Source organism: Miniopterus schreibersii (assembly GCF_964146895.1).
Source record: "Miniopterus schreibersii genome assembly, chromosome: 11".
In the NCBI taxonomy this organism is placed as follows: domain Eukaryota; kingdom Metazoa; phylum Chordata; class Mammalia; order Chiroptera; family Miniopteridae; genus Miniopterus; species Miniopterus schreibersii.
Window position 1 is genome coordinate 8,475,240 of NC_138111.1, and position 22,482 is coordinate 8,497,721.

The window sequence follows — 22,482 nt, forward strand, 5'->3', positions numbered from 1 at the left end:
TGCCAAACTAACCAGGGCACCAACTGTGGTAAGTGGTGGGTACCAGAGTTTCCTCCCCCACTTTCCCAGGGGTCATAGAGAAAGTGGGGAAAGGTGGTCCCATGGATTACTCGGTAAGCCCCTTAACCTAGTGTTCGGGGGGCCTTCCTAGCCCGGCCTCCGCTCACCCCCCACCCCCAGGCTCACCCCCTCCCCCTCCCTACCACCCCCATCACCACCTGGCTCCACCTCTGGCTTCTGTGCCTCCCTGGAGCTGGGTAAAGCCAACCTCCAACCTAAAAGTGTAAAGGGGCACAGGAGGCACTGGCCTGGGACACAGGACGAAAGGGCACATCTCCAGATCAGGGACAGAGGCTCTGTGAAGCTCTGAGGCGGCCAGGCTCGCAGGTGGATGCCCCTCTGGGATCTGAGACCTCAGTTCCTGCACGTGTGTCTGTGTGTCTGTCTGCAGGACCAGCCCTGACACAGCCCCGGGAGGGCGGTGCCAGCGTTCTCAGCACACAACCGATGGTTTCCTCCCAGGATCCTGGTCTGCAGGTGAGGGAGGGGCTCCACAGCGGCCTCAGGGGAGCCTGGCTCCTGAAGAGCTGGAGATCCGGGAGGTAGCCAGTGGGGGGCGGGGGAGGGGCGGCTCCAGCCTTCGGGCTCCCAGGGGGCCCCTCCCCCACTCTTTCCCTCAGCTCCCAACACCTAAAGGATGACCCACACAGCCCTTCACAGCAGACCAGAGTTTAATGACTTCAGGTTCTTTCCCCACTGTCGTCCCCGCTGATCCTCACAACAGCCCTGGAAGGGAGGCAGGGGCTGCCTCCCCCCCTACAGGTGACAGGCCCCAGGAGGGGCTGTGCGGCCCAGACCGCTGCCCCCCAGCAGCCCATCCTGTCCTCTGGCCCTCCGTTCTGCCCTGGCTCTGCTTTGTTCCTGGGTCCTGGGTGGGCTTGACTCTGGCACAGGCAGAAACAGGTCTCCCTGAAGCAGCATTTGTTCTGGGAGCCAGGAGCCCACATGGCCTCTGGCTGTGGCCTCCCCTGACTTCCCAGCTGCCTCCAAGACGGGCAGCGTCCAGCAGTGGGAGATTTGGGAGCTGGGGCCTTGGTCCTTTGGCAAGCTCTGGCCTGGCCTCCAGGAGAATGTGCGGCTTTGGGTTGCCCCTGCCCAAAGCCGTGAAGGTTGTCCCCACGGCCCAGCCGTCCCCTCTGTGGGATGGCCTGCACCCACTACACAGTCACGCGCGCACAGCAAAGAGGTGGACGTGCCCACGAGCCCAGTACGGCACACTCACACCAGTACCTGCAGGTCAAGTCCCCAGGTACACACGCATGTACACGCACGCACACACTCATTCCTGAACACACTGTGTGCACCCACGTGTGCCCTGCCCTGCACAGCCGCACACCTGCTAAGGCAAGACCGGGTGGGTCCAATGGATATGTCCACCACCTCTCCAGGCCCCTCTGCTGCCCTGAGTGCTCCCCTTTTCCTCTGTCCACAATGGGACAGAGGCAGGGGCTGCCAGCAAAGGGGACACTTCCCCAGCAGGCACCCTGTGCCCTGCAGCAGCTTCCCAGGGCCTGGAAGGGGCAGCCACTTTCCCAAAAGCTCCTGGAAGCGACCCCCTTGTATCCAGGTAGAAATCGTTCATGACCTCACGGGTGCTGGAGCTGGCGGCCAGGCAGGCCTAGATGAGTCTCTCCTCGGGCGGCACCTTGAGGACACTGTCCATCTCCAGCCGGGCCCCGGCCACCTCCTGCTGGCTCGGGCTGTAGGTGCCCGCTGACTGTCTGCGCTTTCTGGCTGCCAGGATCCCTGAGAGGAGGCCCAAGAGGAGGAGGAGGAGGCAGGCGCAGGCTGCGGGCACTGCCACCTCCAGCAGTGGGAACGGCAGCGGCAGCGGCAGGCCCTTCTGCAAGAGACGCGACAAGGCGGCCTCAGGTCGTGAGGAGGGGAGGAGAGAGCGAAGGGGGCACAGGACTTGCTCAGAGAAAGTGAGAGCTAACGGGCTTCCCTGGGAGGTGGTGAGAGACCCGGCCCTGGGGTCGGGTGCAAGCAGGTGCCAGGGAGCCACCTGTCAGAGCCACTCCAAGGGGATTCTGGCGAGGAAAGGGGACATTTACTGACCACCCAGTCTGAGCCAAGCGCAGTGCGTGGGATTTCACAGGAGCCTCACACCCACGTGATGAAACAGCACAGAGAACACCCCCTGCTCCAGGAGCACAGGAGCCTGGTTTATTTTGTTCCCCGGTGCTCCCCAAAGTGCCCAGAGCAGTGCCTGCATGGTAGGCCCTCGGTAAGCAGTAGGTAAGAAAGCAGGCTTTGCCCAGCCTCCCCAGACACATGACTAGTGGGTGGCAAGCCGGCACTGGCACTTCTCCATCTGCCGCCAACACCACGCCACCGTCCTTCAGCCTCAAATCCCAGTCAGGGCCCTTCTGTCGCTGGCCAGGGTGGGCCTCGGTGCCCAGCCTCGCCACTTGGCTGCCTCCTCCCCACAATAAACTCATTCAAGTTGAGGCAACGGGGACTTGATCCCTCCCCATCCTGAAGGGTGGCGTGGTGTTTGAAAGTGTCCATGGAGACCAAGCTTAACCCCAAAGTGGGAGGGATCAGGCAACAGCCGGAGAGGCTGACTGGCTGATGGTGAACTCAGAATCTGGCAGGGCCTGCCCCCCACCCCCACCCCCACCACCACCAGAGAGGCTAGGTCAGGCTTTGGGGGGGCCTCCTCTCTGTCTCCCCAGTCTCCCAGGGGCCCTCATCAAAGATTCTGCAAGGCTGGAATTCTGAAGTCCCGGAATCAGAGAACTGCAGGATTCCAGAGCCACAGGTCTCCCCCTGGCCTGAGAGGCCTCTCAGCCCACTGTGACCTGAGTCCCAAGCCCTAGCACACAGCCCTGGAGAAGGGTCCCAAGGCTGTAGATAAAAGTGGGCCCTTACCAGCCTCCACCCCAGGCACTTCTGGGGTTGCTGTGAAGCCATTATCTCCCTCAGGCTCTGGGAAGATGGGTGTGGAGCCAGAGGCTGTAAAAGCTCCACTTGAAAGGAAACAGTCCCCAGAAGCAGAGGGAATTTTCAGGTTTATGGCCCCGGCTGCCAGAAGCCTGTGGAGATCAAGGCTCCAGCCCAGGCTTCCCTGCCCACCTCCCCTCCTGCCAGCACCCACTGTGGGCTCACTGCAGGCTGTCCACCTGCAGGGCCAGCTACGCCCCTTGGTGGGGATCCAGCCAGGGGGAGTTCAAGCTCAAGCTGCCTGTGGGCCCCTCCTCAGCTGAGTCTCCCTGGGGTCAGGGGCTGCCTTCGCAGCGAATGAGCCCACTCTGGCTAAGAATCCTGGGCTCCTCGAATCTTCCTTCTCTAGATTCCTGGCTCCGAAATCCCTGGAGATTACAGGCTCCGTGTTCCCCAACCTATATCCCAGAATTCTAAGATCCTGTGGGTCCCAAATCCTGTCCCAGATGGGACTTGGCCGAGCCCAACTATTTCACTGCCAGTCCCCGGAGGAATGGTGGGGGCCCCCAAGGCTCTCCCTAGAGTGAAAATGTCTCCTGCGGGGAGGGCATAGAAGGAACCGGAGTCTCCCCTGCTGCTGCCCACCCCACGACCAGGTACGTCCAAGAACAGCTCCCCCCTCTCGCCTGGCATCATCTCATAAAGTCCAAAACAGGGCAACTCACCACCACTTCACAGAACTGGCCCGAGAACCGTGTGCTGCAGATACATTCATACGCCTCACCAGCTGCCTGGCAGGTGCCCCCATTCAAGCAGGGGTTCGTTTCACAGGAGATCTGACACCTGGGAGGCAGAGAAGAGAGTGGGGTGGAGGAAACTGCTTCCTCCCGCACTGCCTCTTATTCCCCCAGCTGCTTTCTTTAGCTCCTCAAACCCCCTCGCAGGCATCGAGGCTCACTGATGCACGTCCCTGTCTGGCTGGGCCCTGCCCGGTGCGGAGGCTGCATGTCCATCTCCTGCACCCACCTCTGCCCCTTTGTGACTGAGAATGGCTCTCCACCAGAAGCACCGGAGAGCCTGTGTAAAGGTCCAGGGGTGCTGACTCCCTGTCTGGAGCGGGCCCTGAACCTGCACCTTTACAGCCCCCCCCCCAGGTGGCCCTGACACAGGTCCTGTGTAAGGGGCTACAAAAAACACCAGCAGACAACCACTTCCCCGAGCTGGCTGCAGAGCAGAGGATGATCTTGGAAGCCCCAAGAGACGAAGGTGGACTGTCTGGCTCTGTGATGACCATGAGGACTCAGAAGGTGAGTACCCCACGCTACCTGCCCTGCTCAGCTCTCAGCACTCACCAGCCACTTCCCAGGCCCCAGCCTCCAAACCCACCTCTGGCCAGAAGAGCCCTCCTGGCAGCTGCAGTTGGCACCCCGAGGCCCACCTTCACATGGGCTGCCATTGAGGCAGGTGCCGTTCGGGCTGCACGCCTCTGGCAGCCTGGGGAGAAAGCACAGACGCTGCGCTGGGGCAGGAGCCTGGGGCCTGCCCTCCCCTGACCCCTTGATCACAGGCCACCTGAGCCTCTGCTGTCATCTGTGGAATTCAGGGCCCACCTCCCATAGCCCCTGGCATCAGTGACGACGCGGTGTCTGGGGTGGAAGGGATGGGACACAGGCCTGTTGCTCTTCTGCTCCGGCCCCACCCCCGACTATAAACCTATAGACCCAGGCTGGGGCTCTTCCCCATGGTCCAGTCTGAGAAGCTGACAAATGGAAGGACCCTCCTCAGAACAAAAGCACGTTCCTACACTCCACGCGGCCGGTGTTCCTGGGGTGGGGCGGGCGGGGGGGCGGGAGGTCGGGCCTCGCCCCCCGGCGGGAGGCCTCGCAGGCAGCGAGCGAGGGGCCGCCCGCTCCGCCTCCCCCCGCGGGCCAATGCGGCGAACAGCCGGCGGCTGGCGGGAAAGCCTCAGGCAAGGTTTCCGTCCCGGACGGCTCTGGTTCCCCACCTCCCACCCCGGACGGGAGCGCTGTCCATCGAAGTTCACAGTGGTCTGGGTGTCCCGTGTTTTATCCCGCAAGTCTGGGGGCTGTGTTCCCCGTCAGCGAGGGCCCCAGGCCCGGGGAAGGGCAGCGGCTGCAGCGCAGACCCAGCGCTGCCGCAGCGGGGCGCTCGCGTCGCTGCGCCACCCACGGCCCGGGCCCTGGCCCCCCGCCAGCCTCTCAGGCCCGCACGCACGCCCCGCCCCGCCCGCACGCACGCATACCCCGCCCCGCACGCACACCCCGCCCCGCCCCGCCCCGCCGCGCGCACCTGCAGCGCGGGCCCGCGAAGCCCTCGGAGCAGCGGCACTCGAAGCGGCCGTCGGGGCGCGCGTGGCAGCGGCCGCGGCCGCAGGGCGCCGAGCGACACGGGTCGGCGCGGGCCTCGCAGCGCGGGCCCTCCCAGCCGGGGCCGCAGGCGCAGGCGAAGGCGTCGAAGAGGTCGCGGCAGGCGCCGCCGTGCAGGCAGGGCGAGGGGGCGCACACCGGCTCGCCGTGGCAGCCCAGGCGCGGCGCCGGCGCTCCCCGCCAGGCCCAGAAGTGCTCCCCGGGCCCGGGGGCGGCGCCGGGCCGCGGGCGCGCCAGGGGCAGCGGGAGGCCGCCCAGCGCCACGCGGCCCAGGCAGCCGGTGAAGTTCTCGGCCAGAAGGACGCGTGCAGCGCCCGGGCCGCGCAGGAAAGCCAGGTCGCCGGCCAGGCCGCGCAGCGCCACGGGCGTCGCCGCGCCGTCCAGCCACAGCAGCCAGCGCGACGCGGCGGCCGCGGGGCGCTCCATGGCCAGGCGCACGCGGTGCCAGGCGCCGTCGGCCACGCGCGGCCCGGGCGCGGGCAGCACCGCACCCTGCAGACCGCGGCCGCTGCGCACTCCGGCCACCAGCGAGCCGTTGCGAACGGCCAGCCAGACCGCGGCGAGGGTGCCCGCGACGGCGCGCAGCAGCCCGGCCTCGGAGTCGCGTGTGCGGAAGGCGAGCGCGAGGCCGCTGAGCGTGTGCCCAGACGACGTGTTGTGTCCGCTGAATGCCACCGGAGGGCCCTCGCGGAACGTGGCTTCGGCCACACCTGCGGGGAGAGGGAGCCTTGGTGATGGCCTTCCGGCACCCACCCACCCCAGCCCCAACTCGCGAGTGAAACCATCTGCTGCCTCCACTCCCCCGCCCATCGAAGGGGGTGGGGTGGGGGCAGAGGGAAGCACAGCCGCCCATCATCTAATCCCAGGATCTGCGGCCCCACCTTTACTTCCACCCCCTCACAATTCCCTACCCCCAGACCGTGCCCACCCTGTCCAACAGGGCGCAGACCAGGCAAATTTTCCAGACCTGGAAGAATCTGCCACCTTTCCCTCCTATGCAAGTTGCCTTGTCTCATCACTGAGGCTTACTCTCCGCTGCAGTAAGTCATCTTTTTTTAATGCAGATTTTTAAAGTGTTGATCATGCATTTTAATGAAATGCAGTCAGCTTTTTTAAATGCTAATCATGTCTTTCTCCAACTTAAAACCCACCCGTGGCACCTCACTGCCCTGGGAAAAAGTCCTGAGCTGCCTGACCTAACATTCAAGTCCCCTGGCAACCTATCCATCCCCTACCTGTACTTGTGTTTCAATTGTTCTTATAAACCTTAGGGCCTTTGCACATGTTACTTCCCCTCCCTGAAATGTCCTTCCTTATGCCACATGGGAGTCTTATTTGATCTTGAAAAGCTAGTGAATGCTCTCTTTCTCCAGAAAGCTTGTCCTGCTGGATGCAGTGGCCCAACTACACTGGGCTGGAACTGGTGGCATCCTGGTCTACTATGATCCTTAAGGTTAGGGGTGGGATCTAACCCAGCTTGGGTGTCCAGCACCCAACATGTGGGCTGCACAGGGCGAACACTCACAGACAAAGCCATCAGGGACCTCCTCGCAGGTGGCAGGTGGGAGGCAGGGTTGGCCAGGACACCACAGCTGCTGGGCACACGTGGGCCCTGTGAAGTTGGCAGGGCAGGTGCAGTGGAAGTCATTCCAGGTGACCAGGCAAGTCCCACCATTGAGACAGGGGTCAGGCTGCAGGAGAATCAGGACAGAGATTGGATCGATCCTGTGGTGGTGGCATCACCCCACCATAACCATCACTGCAGTGGTTCTTAATTGAGCACCTACTACAGACACATTGCCTCCTCACAAAGAGAGAGGAAGTTACTGTCATCTCCATTTTACAGATGAGGAAACAGGCACAGAGAGGAAAAACTGCTTGCCTGAGTCACCCAACCAGTAAATAGAGGAGCCAGAGTTCACACCCAGGCTACTCCAATTCCAGGGCTAGTGCTTTATGAGCCAAGGGGGTCCCTGTCCCCTCCCTCCTCACAGTTCCTGCATAAAGGCTTAGGCAGCCGTTGCCTGGGTCAGGGTGTCTGTCTCAGACAAGGACTGGGAGGGAGGTCTGGGAACCACCAGAGGGCAAGAGCAGCTGGGCAAAGAGGAGATGAATGAGTCCTTCACTGCCACTCTAACAGTGGGACATAGGGCAGAGTGCTTTCCAAACTGGGAGAAAGACATGCTAACCCAGAGATGCAGGGACCCGCCCCCTGCCAGAGCACTCACACTGCACGTGTCCTCAGAGACACAGCCCATGGTGAGGTTCCAGGACTGCCTGCTGCCCAGCTCCCTGGGCTGGCTTGAGTTCCCCAGTGGCAGTGGAAAGAAGGGGAGGTGGAGGCCATTGAGTCGTAGGTCCTGGAGGCAGCCTCGGAAGGGCCCACCCCAAGGCTGGGCGTCAGCAGAGAGGAGTCTCCCACCCACATGCACCTGCAGCCCCAAGCCCTGCAGCTGGTCAGATCCAAAGCTGAGCGTCACCAGGCGGCGGAGCCCATCGTCCCAGGGCCCAGGGAGCACCAGAGCAGGACTGCCCAGCACCTCGGCCCGGATCTGGCCCTCACTCAGGAACACTGTCAGAACAACTGCTGAGTCGTTGGTAAGGTGGAGCAGCAGGCCAGCAGGTTCCCGAGTGCGGAGGAGGAAGGACACAGTGAGGTTAGGGCCTGGCAGCTGGTGGACCAGGAAGGATGCAGTGCTCAGGGCGCCCCCCAAGCCAAATGTGGCAGCAGGAACCTCTGCAGGGAGAGAGGGCGCCAGGCATGAGGCCTTTGGGCTGGGGGAAGGCATGGCCTCTGCCCCGGGGCCCACCTGGCTCGCTCCTCACCATCAGCACATGTGGGACCACTATAGGGCCGGGGGCAGTCGCAGTGGAAGTGAGTCCACAGGTCCACACAGACCCCTTCGTGGGCACAGGGCAGAGGCTGACACTGCTCACGGCGCTTGCAGCCCAGGAGGGCATTCTCCCCAAGATCTTCAGGCAGCAGAAGGCGCCCATCCACGTGTACATCCTGGAGGCAGCCTGCAAAGGCCGCGCCGCCCAGCTGGACAGAGCGGAACCTGGCAGGTGGCGTGGCTATGGAAGCTGTAGGAGCTGGGGCCACAGAACCGGAGGCCACGCAGAGCTGGGCAGGGCAGCCCTCGTGCCAAAGCTGAAGCTCCAGGACCCCTTGGTGGAGTGTCACCTCCACTCGGTGCCAGTGGTCATCATTCAGGGCCAGGTCTGGCAGCCTCAGAACTAGCACAGTGTTGCTGTGGCTCCAGAGTGTGGCCTGAAGTGTGGCTGCCGCCAGTGCCAGCTCCAGCTCCAGCTCCAAGCCATTATGGGTATCAGTGCAAGTGGCCAAGGCACCAGAAGGTAGCGTGGTGCGAAATCTCAGTGCCAGACCCAGGGGGCCACCAGCTGCTACTGACACCCGCACAGGGTTCCCAGCCACCATGGAGAAGGTGGTATTCTGGCCACAAGAAGGTCCATGGGTACCAGGTGGGCAGTGGCAGGCATAACTGTGGACTCCAGACTCGAAGGTAGGGATGCAGGTAGCAGCCAGTGGGCAAGTGTGGCCCTGGCAGCCAGTGAGCTGCACAGAACAGTCATGCCCACCCCAGTCCTCTGGGCATCGGCAGGTGTAGCCTGCCACGATGTCATCACAGGTCCCTCCATGGAGGCAAGGCTCTGACAGGCATTCGTCCACATCTTCCTGACATTTCAGGCCTTCAGGAGAGACCAGGCCAAGGCTCAGCACTGAAGGCCAAAACCACAGTCTGGACCCAGACTTGCATGCCTCTTGGGACTGGGACCTCAGTACTTACTAACCAAACCAATTCCCAATTCCCAAAGGATTTTTCACGTCCCCTCAAGTCCCTGGAGGCTGGAACCCAAGATAACCCTTTCTCTGCTGTGTCTGGTGAGTCTTCATGCCCTGTGGATTCAGTCCCCTAAATACTCCCCAATCTGCCTTTTCTCCCACCCCACCCCACCTCTCCTGCCTCACCTGCTTGCTGGGCCACAGTCTAGCTTTCTCCAGTCCGCCTGACTTCAGAACCCCCTCTACCATCCATCTCCACAAGCAACCAGAGATCTGTTTCTTAAGATAACCTGGCCAGGGTCCTCTGCTGCTCAAGGTCCAGTCACTCACCATGCCATTCGAGATTCCTCACAGGATAGGCCCTACCAGGGATTCACATCTCAACCCTGCTCCCTACAAATCTTGAACTGGCTGTTCCTGCAAACTTTTCCTGGAAAGTCCTGCCTCTGGGGCTCTGACATATTGTTCCCTCTGCTTGAAATGCCTCATCCTCCCTTACCCTGCCTTTCAAACTCCTACTCATCCTACAAAACCCAAACTCAAAGGGCCAGTCCCCTCGGAGGCTTTCTCTGACTCCCAACCCCAAGCTACTTTGTCACTCCCAACTCCTTGCCCACTTCCAGGCATAGCAGCCCAGAACCCTGTATTGAAAGTATGTTTGCCCAGCTGAGATCTCCAGGGGCCTGAGTGTGGCACTGGTACCCAGCAAAGGGCCTAGCATGGCTTTTGTGGACAGAGTGATGAAAAGGAGGAGCAAGTGGAGGTGGGTATAAGCGTCTGTGGCACTCCAAGTAGCCCCCAGGCTCTAACCTCCCAGTCCCTCTGCCCTAGGGCCCCCATACAGGCTGTGAAGGGGCCACTTCACCCTCCCTTCCAGGAGCGCCCATGCCAGGTGCTCTGGCCCCAGCTTGGGTCAAGAGGCTACAGCCCAACCCCAGCTCATCCAAAGCCTCCACAAAATAACCAAGGCCAGCCCTGCTCCTGTATCCCAGCTGGAGGAACGAAGCTAGGCCCAAAGAAGCCACCAGGATTTGAATCTTGGCCCTTTCAGGCCACAAGCAGCCATCTCCTTCTGAGGACAGCTAGCTCCACCTCCCCTGCCCAAAGCCCCAGTTCTCCATACCTGCCAGGAGCCAGAGCCCCCCCAGAAAGGTCCACAGAGCCTGCAGTCCCATTGCATTTCCCCAAATGTCCGAGAGTGCTGGGCGGGCGCCGAGGCTGGGGAGCAGAGCTCCCAGCCTGGTCTGGCTGCCTCCTTCAGACCCTGCGCAGGAATGCCAGGCACTGGCCTCCCCCACGCCCAGCACGAACCAAAGGGAGGGTGGGGGTGGACAGTGGCAAGGAGCCCAGCGCCACAGCCGGGGTTCCCCCTCCTGGTCCCTGACCTTAGAGATCTGACCTTGCTGTCATCCATCAGCTGAGCTCAGCTCCTGCTGACGCTGAGGAACTGGAGGGGACAACACTCCCTCTCTAAAGCCCCCATGCCCTCATCTATAAGATGGGGACTTAAACCCCCACCACATGGGGCTGTGATGAGGGGAACAAATGTGCAAAGAATGCTCTTCAAAGGCTGGGAGTGCTTGGTGGACCCACTGTGTGCCAGACACCCACGAGGCAAGCCCCCGGGAGCAGATGGGCTTTCAGGGCACCCAGGGGAGTTGGCCAGCCAAGGGAGGAGACACTGAGCCCCAGTGTCTTTGAGTGGGTGAAGGTAGAGGGGATGGTTGTGATCACCACCACCTTCCCCTGGGCGGGGGAGCCTGCGCCCAGGAGCCCTGCCAGGACGAGAAGGCAGTGTGCCTAAGCAGGAATGTGGGCGGTGTGGGGGAGGTGTCACTGGCATTCCAGAGGGGCAGGGACACAGTGAGTGAGGAGTTCCTTGGGTTCACTAGTGTCCGTGTGGGAGGGTGTCTATGTGTCTGTGCATCTGCTGCACCGAAGGCAGGGTGAGGCTTTCTGCACCCCAACTCCCGCCCAACAGGCCCCAGCGCCTCAAAGGTGAAGCTCACCCTTCTCCAGACAGTGGCTCCAGCTCGCAGTAATCCCCGCCCCCCTTCTCTGTCCTGGCCCAAGTGCCTCTGTGCTTCCTGCAGGCCCCTGGGCCTCTGCCCAGCCCTTTGATGCCAGGTGTGTAGGGTTCTCTCTGCCCATCGCTCCACACATTCTCTCCGACAGCCTCCGCCACCTGGGGCCCCAGCTGTCCCAATTACACCCCTGACCCCGTCTCTTACTCCAGCCCAGGTCACACCCCTGGGCACCGGACCCCACCCAGGCTCCTCCTGGGGTGCTCTATAGACACTCAGACTCAGCGTGGCCAAGGCTGACCTCACTGTCCTCCACCCAGTGTCACCCAGGACAGAAATGTAGCCGGCATCCCTGACACCTTCACTTACACCTGGATAACCCTCAGGGCCTGCAGAGTGTCCTTCCTAAACACTTCTCAGTCTGCTTGGTTCCCTCCATTCCCACCTCCAAAGCCCAGGTCCCAGCTCAATCCCAGCTTGGCTGCCACCTGGGCCACTGTACCCACCTCCTCCCTAATTTCCTCACCCCCCATCAATCCAGCCTCCACGCATCAGCCAGAGGAACCGTCTCACCCCAGACCCACCGACTCTGACCTTGCCCTGCCCCACTGCCCACCTGTGTAGCCGTTTGGACAGTGACACTGAAAGCCATTGGGCAGGTCCTGGCAGCGGCCCCCCCCGAGGCACGGCCCTGAGGCGCACTCGTCCACGTCCAGGCTGCAGTCGTCCCCTGAAAGAGGCCCAGCTGTGGTTCCCGCCTGTGCCCGCAGAGCCAGACTGGACCTGGAGGGGCCCATTTTATAGCTAGAGAGACTGAGGCCCAAAGAGAGGCTCGTGAACCCAGCCCGGCACCCCTCCTGGTGCATGTGGACAGCGGCGGACCCTCTGCCCTGGGTGGGGGCAGGGAGCTCACCCTCGAAGCCTGGGGGGCAGCGGCACAGGAAGCCCGCCGCGTGGCGGAAGCTGAAGGCGCCGGGGAAGGCGGCCTGGGCGCCCCCATAGAGGGCGGGGTCGGAGCGCTGCAGGCACCGGCCCCCGTGCAGGCAGGGGCCCGACGCACACTCGTCCTCGTCGACCTCGCACCGCTCGCCGCTGTAGCCTGGGGGTGCATGCAGGAGGACGTCAGGTCACGCGGAGCCTTCCGGCAGCACCCCACCCGCACCCCACCCCCACGCCACAGGCGCCAGGCCATCCCAGGTCAGAATAGTGTCACGCACACGCCAGGCCGTGCGCCAAGGCTTCAGGGGCATCACGCCTTTCCTGACCTCACAACACTGGGACAGGTGCTGTGATTGGCCCTTTTGCACATCAGCTCGGATAAGTTGCAACCACATGCGCGCACTCTGCTTGGTTCACCGAGGGCGCGCGTGCACAGGTGCGGGAAACCCCGCCCCCCGCCTCGCAGGCCCGCCCGCCTGAGTGGAGCCCTCGCGCTCGCGCACGCGCACGCACGCACGCACGCACGCACGCACGCACGCACGCACCTGGCCAGCAGAGGCAGCGGAAGCTCCCGAGGCCGTCCAGGCAGGTGGCGTTGTGCGCGCAGGGCGTCGAGGCGCACTCCTGCACCTCCCGCTCGCAGCGCGCGCCCTCGTAGCCCGTGTCTGCGCAGTCGCACCGGAACCTGGAGCGGGGCACGCACTCGGCTGCAGCCCCCCGCCGCCACCGCGTTCCCCAGACCCACCGCGCAGGCTTCCCGCCTTCCCGCCTTCCGGGCCGGCCGCCCGCTCACCCGTCGACCAGGTCGTGGCACACGCCCCCATGCGCGCACGGCCGGCTCTGGCACTCGTCCAGGTCCTGCTGGCAGCTGGCGCCCCCGTAGCCCGGCGCGCACACGCAGCGGTAGGAGCCCACGCCGTCCAGGCACGAGCCCCCGTGCAGGCAGGGTGCCGAGGCGCACTGGTCCACCTCCACCTCGCAGTTCACGCCTGGACAGGGCCGGAGACACGGACAGTGGCAGGTCACGCAGAGGGAGGGCAAAGAGGCGCGGTCAGACCTGCCCAAACCAGTTCCAGTTCCAAGGATGGGGAGGTGAGGACCCACAGACAGCAGGTGCTTCTCGTGCCAGCAGTGAATGCTAACTGGTTAGAAACAAGACAGGCATCCCTGCTCCCTTGAGCTCACAGGCATCTAGCCCGGGAGATGGGTATTAAGTCAATGTTAACTAAATGTGGGCTGATTTTTCATTTTGATAAGCTCAACAATGAGAAAGTACTGGATTCTGTGAAAGCAATAGCCAGGATCTTGGCCTGGGGAATTGGGAGTCGGGGAGGCCCCTGGGAAGAAGAGCCTTTGGAGGTGGGTGGGGGGTGGTTCACTAGGCTAGGCTAGGGGGCTGTGTCAGCAGTTGGATTCCAGAGAGACTGTTGGTCAAGACCTGCTTGGGGTCATGGCAGGGCAAAGGAAGCAGCAGGGCAATAAGGAGAGGGTGGAGGAGGAGAGGCAGGGTACAGGGTGGCCAGGCCTTGGGGGGGTCAGGTAACACGATCTGAGGTTATCCTGAAAGTTTTAAGCATCCGAGTTACACAGTCTTGTCTGCATTTTAAAAGGCTCACTCTGCTGGCTTTGAAAAGGGCGTAAGGATGGATTCCAGAGAGGAACATACCCAGGCGGGAGATGCTGGAGTAGGGTAAGCAACTCCTGGTTTTCCCTGCATTGCCTTGCTTTTAAAACTGAAAGCCCAAGTCCTGGGTAACCCCTCAGTTCCAGGCAACACCCAGAGGGTTGGGTGGCCCTCGGGAGAGGAGGCTGTGGAGGTGAAGGGAGATGGGGAATCCCAGTGTGGAGATGTACTGCCGAGTTTGTCACATGTCTCTGTAGATTCCAGTGGTCCTGCCCCTGCCCCCTAAGGGGGATTGGTCATGGGGAATGATTGGTCATGGGAGGCCAGGGGCCCAGATGTCTCCAGCAGGAATCTTACCGCCTTCCTGGCTCAGTGAGCACAAAACACAGCTCCTCCTCCCTGTGACCCTGCGCTCCTCTTGCCCTGGCTCCACTCCCACTCTCTGTGCCAGGGAGAGCCAGGCCCAGGCGGCTTGGAATCCCAACCTCCCCCGCCTGGCTGGGAATGGAAGGAGGAGCAGAGAAGTGAGTCACACAGACACTGCCCCCACTCACATCTCACCCAAAAAGCATTCCCCAGAGCGTCTGTGCACCACACATCTGGGTGTGCACACACCTGCTGGCACTTACACAGTCAACGTTTTAGCACAGAGGCATTCAGGGAGCCCAGACAGCCCGGAAGGAACAGCTCTGTAGCAGGACTAGAGTGGCTGTACCTGAGGGCTGCCAGGATGCCTGGAAGGGAGGGGGAGGGGTGTCTGTACTAAAGTCAAAGCTGAATCTGCTCCTTCACACACTGAGCCAAAGGGATCAACATTTCATACCTCCTCCGGGCACAGGCAGGGCCATTACCTGCATAATCAAGGGGGCAGTGGCACTCATATCGATCGGCCAGGTTGTGGCAGGTCGCCCCATGGTGGCAGGGCCGGGATGCACACTCATCGATGTCCAGTTCACAGCGTGGGCCCTGGAAACCCGGCACACAGTAACAGCGGAAGTCACTAGGATCTGGGCCCTGGGGCACACACAGAGCATCGTGGTAGCAGGGCTGGGTGGCACAGCCCCCGGGCTCTGTGGGCCTGCAGGAGTAGCCGCCCCTCTCTGTAGCCTGGCACTCAGTCCCTGGAGTGCATGGGTCTGAGGCACAGGCACTCAGGGTCTCTGAAGGCACTGTTCCTGTAGAGAGAGGAGACAGGATAGGCAGGGGCTACCAGACACTCCCCGCCCCACACTGACTCATCCCTAGACCCCAGAGCCAGAAAGCAGCAGGGGTCTGTTCACACTCAGTAAGGTGGAGAGTGGGCCAGGGCCTCTACAAGCCAGGTCCCAACAGGCTGCACACATCTGCACCCAGAGCTGGGACCAGCTTCAGGAGCCTCTCCATAGCAGAGAAACAGGACCTGGGGTACTAGGCTCTCTGCTCAGGATTGGTGAGCAGGCAGTGACCCTGGGAGCTCCGCTTTGCAGTCTCATCACATTCCTGCAGCGCCTCTTCGAAGCAGGCTCTGTCATGCCCATTTTACAAGAGGTCAGACTGAGGCTCGAGAGAGAGCATGAGGACTTGCCTGGGGCCACACAGCAAGTTAGTGTTGGGACAGCCTTCCAGGTCTGCCCACTCGTGTTAGCCCCACTGGGGAGGGGGTATCCTCTGGGTCTCCTGTCTGTGACCCACTCCCTCCCAGAAGGCCCAGGACAGAGCTCTTCCCACTGCCCCCTTCACCACTCCTGCTGGGGATCTGGTAACTCCATCCCTGTGTGAAATTAAGTGAAATCGAAGATGGAAGGCTTCAAGGCCCTTCTTTCCCACCCCCTCCCCACCCCACCTGGCTGCCCTGGGAACTTCTCACGGGACCCCTGGCCCTCACTGTACCCCCATCAGCAAATTCTTGAGCAGCCAGCCTGGCTAAGGTGACAGGGTACAGAGCAGGTATTGAGACCTGCTGACAACACCTGGCTCTGGCCACTGTGCTGCCTGGACTGCTGACCTCCCTTCCTCCCATCTGTATAAATCTGGAGTAAGAACTCACTCACTCAGGCTTTGGAGTAAAACAGCCTGGGTTAGATCCCAGCTCAATTACTAGCTCTGGAACCTTGGGCAAGTCATTTCTCCTGCGGAGCTCCATTTCCCAGTCTGAAAGAGAATGCTAATAGTCCATGCCTCACGGGATGTGTTAGGACTCAGAGCCTCAGTGCCCACTTGTAGGAACTCAGTAAGTGATGGGGGAGGGGACTGTCCACAAGAAGGAGGCAACTCCCCCCCCAACTGGGGCTCTGAGAGGTGCCCCTTCCCCGGCCAAGTTGTCATCCAGACACTAACCAGGCCCTGCACCTCCCTTCCCCCACCCCGGTGAAGACCCCCAGATAAGGTTCAGCAGCCTCTCAGGCGTCATCCACATTCCACAAGGCAGGCCTCTCCACTGGCCGACCCCCACCCTTCCCAGCCAGGGCCAGGCAAGATGGGGGACAGGGAGATGGAAATACTGATCAATAAATAGACCCAAAGGGAAAACCCAGCTGTCACCCCAACCCTGAAGCACCTGGGACAGCTCAACATGGGCTCCCTCACTCCCAGCCCCAAACTGGGGGTGTTAGTGCTCACCCAGGGTCAGGTACGGAGCAGAGGGCCTCAAATGCTGTCCAACCAGATGACTGTCTAGGGCCATGGGGTCCACAGACCCTCTCTGCCCACTGCTCCTCTCACCACCTCGGGGCATTCATCCCCAGCCCCCTCCCCCAAGCCTGGTCATAGGGGTGAGTGCAGGGGTATCTGGGCCTCTCTGGGGGGCCTATGGGCAGCCCATCCTTCCTTTTCCCATTCCAAGTGAGAGGCTGTGGCTGATCCGTTTACAGCCAGGTCCCCCAAGGCTAGATGCTGTGATGGGGGTGGGAAGGTGATCTGAAGAGGTTGGGAGTGGATCGAGCTCTCTCATGGAAGGAACAGGTGTGGGCATCAAACAGGCGCAGCTTGGGTCCCAGGTGCAAACACTGCCCACCTTGTGGGGTGTTGTAAGGAGCCACCGAGGTCACAGGAGTGAAGCCCTGGCACCCAGTGGACCCTCAGTGAGAACTCTGGCTATTATGATCAGGGTCTGTTTATCCAACCCAGCTCAGGAGGACAGCACAGTAATCAGAGCTCCAGGGAAGGGCCCTGGCCCTGGGTACTGTGCTATTTAATTCCAGCAAAGCGCCACCCTCATCCCTGTGGCCCAAGGGATCCCACCCCAGTCAGGAGCTTTGCCCCTGGTTCAGAGTGGGTGGGACCCAGCTGGGTACACAGCACCTGAGGGAATGGGGAAGGTGGGAACAGGTGGGCTGTGGCCCTCAGTGACAGAGCCGGTGGAGAGGAAGGAGTTCTTGCTGTCAGGGCCAGGCCGAGGGAGGGAGCTGCCTGTCCCAGGAGGCATGCAGTAGCACCCACAGCCTGCAACTGAGGGACAACCATAACTCCTATGTAACGTCAGGTAATCTTCATCTTGACCTGAGGAGTTGGGTGGCACTATTACTCCTGCTCCACAGCTGAGGAAAGTGAGGCTCAGAGATGAAGCACAGCCCCATGGCGGGTTAGAGTCCAAACCCAGAGCTCCCTACTGCGGGGCCTCCCCTCAGCTTCCCGAACCCCGGCCCCTCCGCCTGTATTAAGAATCCCCATTCCTGGGCCCCGCTCCAGGCCTAGAGATTCAGAGCCCCTGGGCCGGGCCAGAAACTCTGCATTGCAGCGTGCTCCCTGGGGATTCCTTTGCACTTTGAGGTTTGGGAACTGCTGACCTCTGGTTCTCTGTCTTCCAGGAGAGAGTAGGGAGGCCAGGCCAGCCCCTGCCGGAGGGGAGGAGAGGGAAAGACCCAAGGGCAGGGGAGGGGCCTTCCTAGGGGCCAGACTGGAGGGGCGGGGCCTGTTGCCAGGGTGACGAGGGGCCTGTGCTTATCTTTACAAATCCCTGCTGACCTCTAAGGCCGCCTGGGATGACCTGGCAGGGGAGGGATTAACTGACATTGCCCCTCCCCTCCAACCTGCTGCCCAGCTCAGGGAAGGCCCAGAACCCAAGCTACCAAGAAGGGAAGGGAAATTTCTCCGTGGACAGGGCAGGATTACAATAACAGCAATGGTTTACTGAGTGCGTACTATGTGCTCCGGGCTGTGCTATACATCTTGCATTTATTATTACATTAGTATATTGCTTTAAGCCGGAAGACATGGGTGCTGTTAAGAAAACTGTTTTTCTAACTCAGAGGTCATAAACTTGCCCAGGATCGTCCCTCTAAAGACTAAGAGGCAGATGTCTCCAGACTTCGGAGAGGCCCACACGCCTCCCAGGGCATGTGAAATTTCCACTTGGCAAACTCTAAATTGCCACCCTGTGCTACCATGGTAGTGCATTCCAGCCAGCTCCCCCAGGCACTAGAAGGGGTCTCTATGCACAAGCATAAGAAGGGAGATTCCAGTCCTGGCCAGGTGGCTCAGTTGGTAGGGGCATCATTCTGTACACCAAAGGCTGCAGGTTCAATTCTGATCAGGGCACATACCTAGGTTGTGGGTTCTATCCCAAGTCAGGACGCATTTGGGGTGGGGGTAGGGCAACTGATAGATGGTTCTCTCTCTCTCCCTCTCTCCCTTCCTCCTTCCTCTCTCTCTATAAAAATCAATTTTAAAAAAAAAGAATGGAGGTTCCAGGATCTGCCAGCAGAGCGGGCAGTCCTCCGTGTCTGTCCAGAACCTGGCAGTTAGCAATCCCCCTGGGCTTCAGGCCTCACTCAGTGCTCAGTGACTCCTGCTTTCTGGGCACATCTAACAGGCCTAGTGATAACTGCCAGCTACTGATGAGAATTGTTTCCTGAGGGTGGATTTTGGGAAGCTTCTTGTCTTGACAAGGCGAGAAAGAGAATATTCTTAGGAAGCGACCCAGCGACTTTAGGTGTTGGGCACATGATGCAGTATACAGATGATGTATCATAGAATTGCACACTTGAAACCTATATAATTTTATTAACCAATCACCCCAATACATTTAATAAAAGTAAATTAAAAAATAGACTTAGCCCTGGCCAGTGTAGCTCGGTTGGTTGGAGCATTGTCCCGTATACCAGAAGGTCACGGGTTTGATTCCTAGTCAGGGCACATACCCGGGTTGTGGGTTCGATATTCTGTCAGGGTGTGTACAAGAGGTAATGTTTCTCTTTCTCTCCCTCTCCCTTCCTTTCTCTCTTCAAAATCAATAAAAACATCCTCAGGTAAAGATTAAAATAAATAAAAATAAAAAGATATAATCTAAAAGTCAAAGGGAAAAATTTTTACAAAGAAGCAACCCAGATCTCATAGACCTGGAGCTCCTGGCCAAAGGGAGGTGTTCATCTCACATCAGTACACCCCAGGGCTAGGACTAAGTGCAGGCGGGAAAGTTGGAAGACTTTTTCACAAATGTTTACCCCTGAGGTTAAAAGGCCTAATTTTGATAACAGTAACCACAACAATAACTGTTGGGGATTCATGTCCTACCTTGTTCCTGGCACTGACACATCCCAGCATTTCCAAACCATGGTCTCAGAACACTGGGGCTGGGGAGGCACTTCCTCATGAAGGCCGGACAGAGCAAGTGGGGCTGCGGCCTGCTGCCCAACAGGCCACTGTAATTATTTCACCTTTAACTGCCAGTGGGCTTCTGGCTTCTGTCTAAAGTTTCCTTTGAAACTGAGGTTTCCATGCCAAACCTAAGTTGAAGAGCCAGGGCATTTTCTCATCAGGTCTTGTAATGGTCCTTGGAGTTAGCTAGTTTGTCCCCTTTAGACAGAGGCACAGAGAAGTGACTTTACATCAGCTGGTACCATAGTCTGCTGTGACATCCTGTCACCCACTAGCTCTGTGACTCTGAGCAGGTTACTGACCCTCTCTGGGCCTCACTTTCCTCCTCAGTAAACTGAGGGTCTCATAGGGCTGTGGTGAGTCCATTAAATTGACCATGTGAGTCCAGTAGCCCAGCACTGACCACGTAGTGGCTGATGCTATTATTTAATTATTTGTCAACAAATCTTTACTTGGGGCAAACACTGACTATCCAGCAAATCCTGACATTGGGCCACGTGTGTGTGTAGCTCTTTGCTCCTTGCCTCTGTCCTGCAGGCCCCAACCCAGCTCTGGTTGGAGGAGGGGCCAGACTTGGGGACTGGCCCGTTGCCCCTTTGTCAGCCAGGCTCCCTGGGTATTCTGGGAGCAGGAGGGATGTGAGAGCCCAACGTGCCCCATTGTACTCTGAGATGCCTGGTTCTCTCCTAGCAACCATCGGGGCCTTTGTGGCAGTGTGGGCTCAGGATGGAGGGGCCAAGCTCAGGCCTGGCAGAGGTGGGGGCCCAGGGCCTTCAGAGCCTCCGTGCCCTCGGATGGGAATTGCTTTTCAAGTGATACAGTCCCCGGCCCTCTCCTCCTGTAGTCAGGCCTGGAGTACTGGCATCCAGAAATAATCGTGCCCACAGTGCCCCTACCCCAGCTTTCAGGGATCCCCAGGGAGGGGGCTTCCTGCACAGAAATTCCAGGGGAAAGGCTGCTCTCAGAGACCCCAGCAGGGTCATGTGTGGGTGAGGGTTTATGTGAGTCCGTTTCCTTCTGTAGCATCATCTACTTTGTGTTCACTCTGCCTCAGGGTTCACGTGAATGTGCACCTGTGTGAGTGCACACATGTTGACATATGCGCATTGGTGGGGGCAGGTGTAGGTGTGTGTGTGTGGCGGGCCTACGTGTGCCTGTGGACACCTGTTCATGAGGTGGTCTGTGCCCTTGTGCATGCCACGCCTGTGCACAGATGTGTGTGTGCATTTGTGTGTATGTATGCACAGGTGTGATTTGTGTGTGCTCGAGCATGTGTATGTGTGTGCAGGTGCAGGTGTGCATTTGTGTGCACACATGCATGTATGTGTGTGTACACTGTAGGACAGAGGACAGGCACCAGATCCACAGACCAGGATTTCTTGTCCAGCGGTTCAGAGAGCAGGCCCCAGCTCCTCTCATGAGCCCCAGACTTGCCTGGGGGGCCCGACTTTAAGCCCCATCCCTCCATGGGCTTCATTTTCCTCCACTGCAAAATGGGGTCCTCACTCTCCCTAGGGGCCCTGCGGAGAGGGGGAGGCGACGAAGGCTTTGTGAGCCAGGCCCCATGAGAGGCCAGAGGAAGGGGTCTAGGGGGACCTGACCCCACACCCTGGAAGCCTGAGGAGGTGGCGACTCCCCCAGCTGCAGTGGAGCCCAGGCCACCGCCTGCTTAGTGGCAGGGGGTGGGGGACATCCTAGGCCTGGCCCTAGTAGCCATAGTGACCAAGACAAAGTGTCCCCCAGATCCCCCAGGAAGAATTCCAGGCCCTCACACACATGAGTCCCCTTGGACAAAAGCAGAAATGGTTCGGCAAGTGGAGTCTGGCTTCGGGAAGCCCTTTCAGCTCCGTCTGGGAATGCCTGGGGGGCAGCAGTGGACGCCATGCTCCCAAGGCCCCAGCCACCCCTGGGGACCACAGAGCACCTGCAGCCCCCCAGTGAAGGCATGGGGAGGGTGTAGGCAGAGACCGGCTCCCCTGGGTCTCCTCCCCTTCTCCAACCCGATCCACTGGCTGGGTCTGCTGCCCCCACCCCAGGCCCCCATGATACAGTTCAACCCACTGGACAACTTATACCCCACAACTCACGCTGGGACACAGCCCAGTACACTGAGAAAGCCTCAGACACAACTCAGGCTCACCAGGTAGTTCATCCTACATCACAACTTTACCACACCCCCACCTGCACCCCACAACCCAGCACAGGCCTCACAACCCCACACTCTCAGCCCCAACACCCCTCCTAAGGCACACAGCCCACCCATTACCTAGATCACAGCCTGCCCACAAAGCTCCTCACAAAGCCCCTGGACACACAGTAACAGCCCCCAAGTCCCAGGACACACTGGCTTCCACACAAGTTCCAGTGGCCACAGCAGCACACTCCCCTGCATCCTACAACTCAGGCCTGCACCCCTGCCCTACAGTTGTGCCCGCACCCACAGGGCCAGCCCCAGGACCTGGGGTGTCCGCTTTGGGAGACAGAGCTTGCCCCAGGTCCCCCCAAGGCTTGGCTCCAACTCACCAGCCAGGAGGGCAAGAGCAGGGACCCAGAGCAGCAGCAGCAGCAGGAAAGGGGCTGGGAGCCTGGGGTCCCGGGTCCCCGGCCTGGCCAGCGCCATGGCAGCAAGCTCTGCTCCTCGCTATGGGAACAGGCGGCCTGGCCGGCTCCGCACCCCCCTCTCCCTCCAACCAGCACTAATGCGGTGGACAGAGGCCCGGCCCCTCCCTCCCTCCTCTCCCGCCTCCTCCCCGCCCCTGGCCCTCCCAGGCTGCTCCACCTTCAGGAGGACCCTGGAGGAGGGGTCTGACCCATCCAGCCGCCTCCAGCCCAGGGCTCCAGGCAGGCGTCGGGCCGCTGTGGTTCGGGCTTCACCTCGGTGCCCAGCACTTTCTCCCTCCTGACACCCCCACCCCCTTTCCTCCCACCTCCCAGGCTGTGCTGCCTCAGCCCCCTCAGAGAAACTTCTGTTCTGTGGGGCTGTTCTCAGCAGATGAGGCTGGCTACTCCCAAGTCCTCAGTTTTCCCACCATGCTGCCCCCCCCCCCAGCTCCTCTCAGCCTGGTCCCCCTCCCCAGCCCAGGCCGGAGCATCCAATAGACTCGGAGACCTCCTCTGTTGGCTCAGAAGCCCCAGCTCCTCCCACTTAGCTGCCACTTGAGCAAGGGCCCCCCACCCTGCAGC

At 60.5% G+C, this 22,482-nt stretch overlaps 1 protein-coding gene across 3 annotated transcripts; it reads right to left on the reverse strand.

The window, feature by feature from the left end:
* Window positions 1–715: 715 nt before the first annotated feature.
* CRB2 (crumbs cell polarity complex component 2) lies at window positions 716–21,919 on the reverse strand (the record flags this gene model as incomplete). Of its 3 annotated transcripts, none has more annotated exons than XM_081151207.1 (13): window positions 716–1,903; window positions 3,672–3,789; window positions 4,333–4,440; window positions 5,248–6,043; window positions 6,859–7,024; window positions 7,562–8,070; window positions 8,160–9,044; window positions 11,779–11,892; window positions 12,076–12,261; window positions 12,647–12,786; window positions 12,895–13,090; window positions 14,577–14,931; window positions 21,848–21,919. In XM_081151207.1, the coding sequence occupies 13 exons, from the start codon at window positions 21,917–21,919 to the stop codon at window positions 1,679–1,681; spliced, it is 3,870 nt and encodes a 1,289-aa protein (XP_081007333.1). In that variant the 3' UTR covers window positions 716–1,678. The 3 variants fall into 3 exon arrangements, with proteins under 3 accessions (XP_081007333.1, XP_081007332.1, XP_081007334.1); XM_081151206.1 differs by having other exon boundaries at window positions 5,257–6,043; window positions 14,577–14,900; window positions 21,823–21,919; XM_081151208.1 differs by having other exon boundaries at window positions 14,577–14,900; window positions 21,823–21,919.
* Window positions 21,920–22,482: the final 563 nt, after the last annotated feature.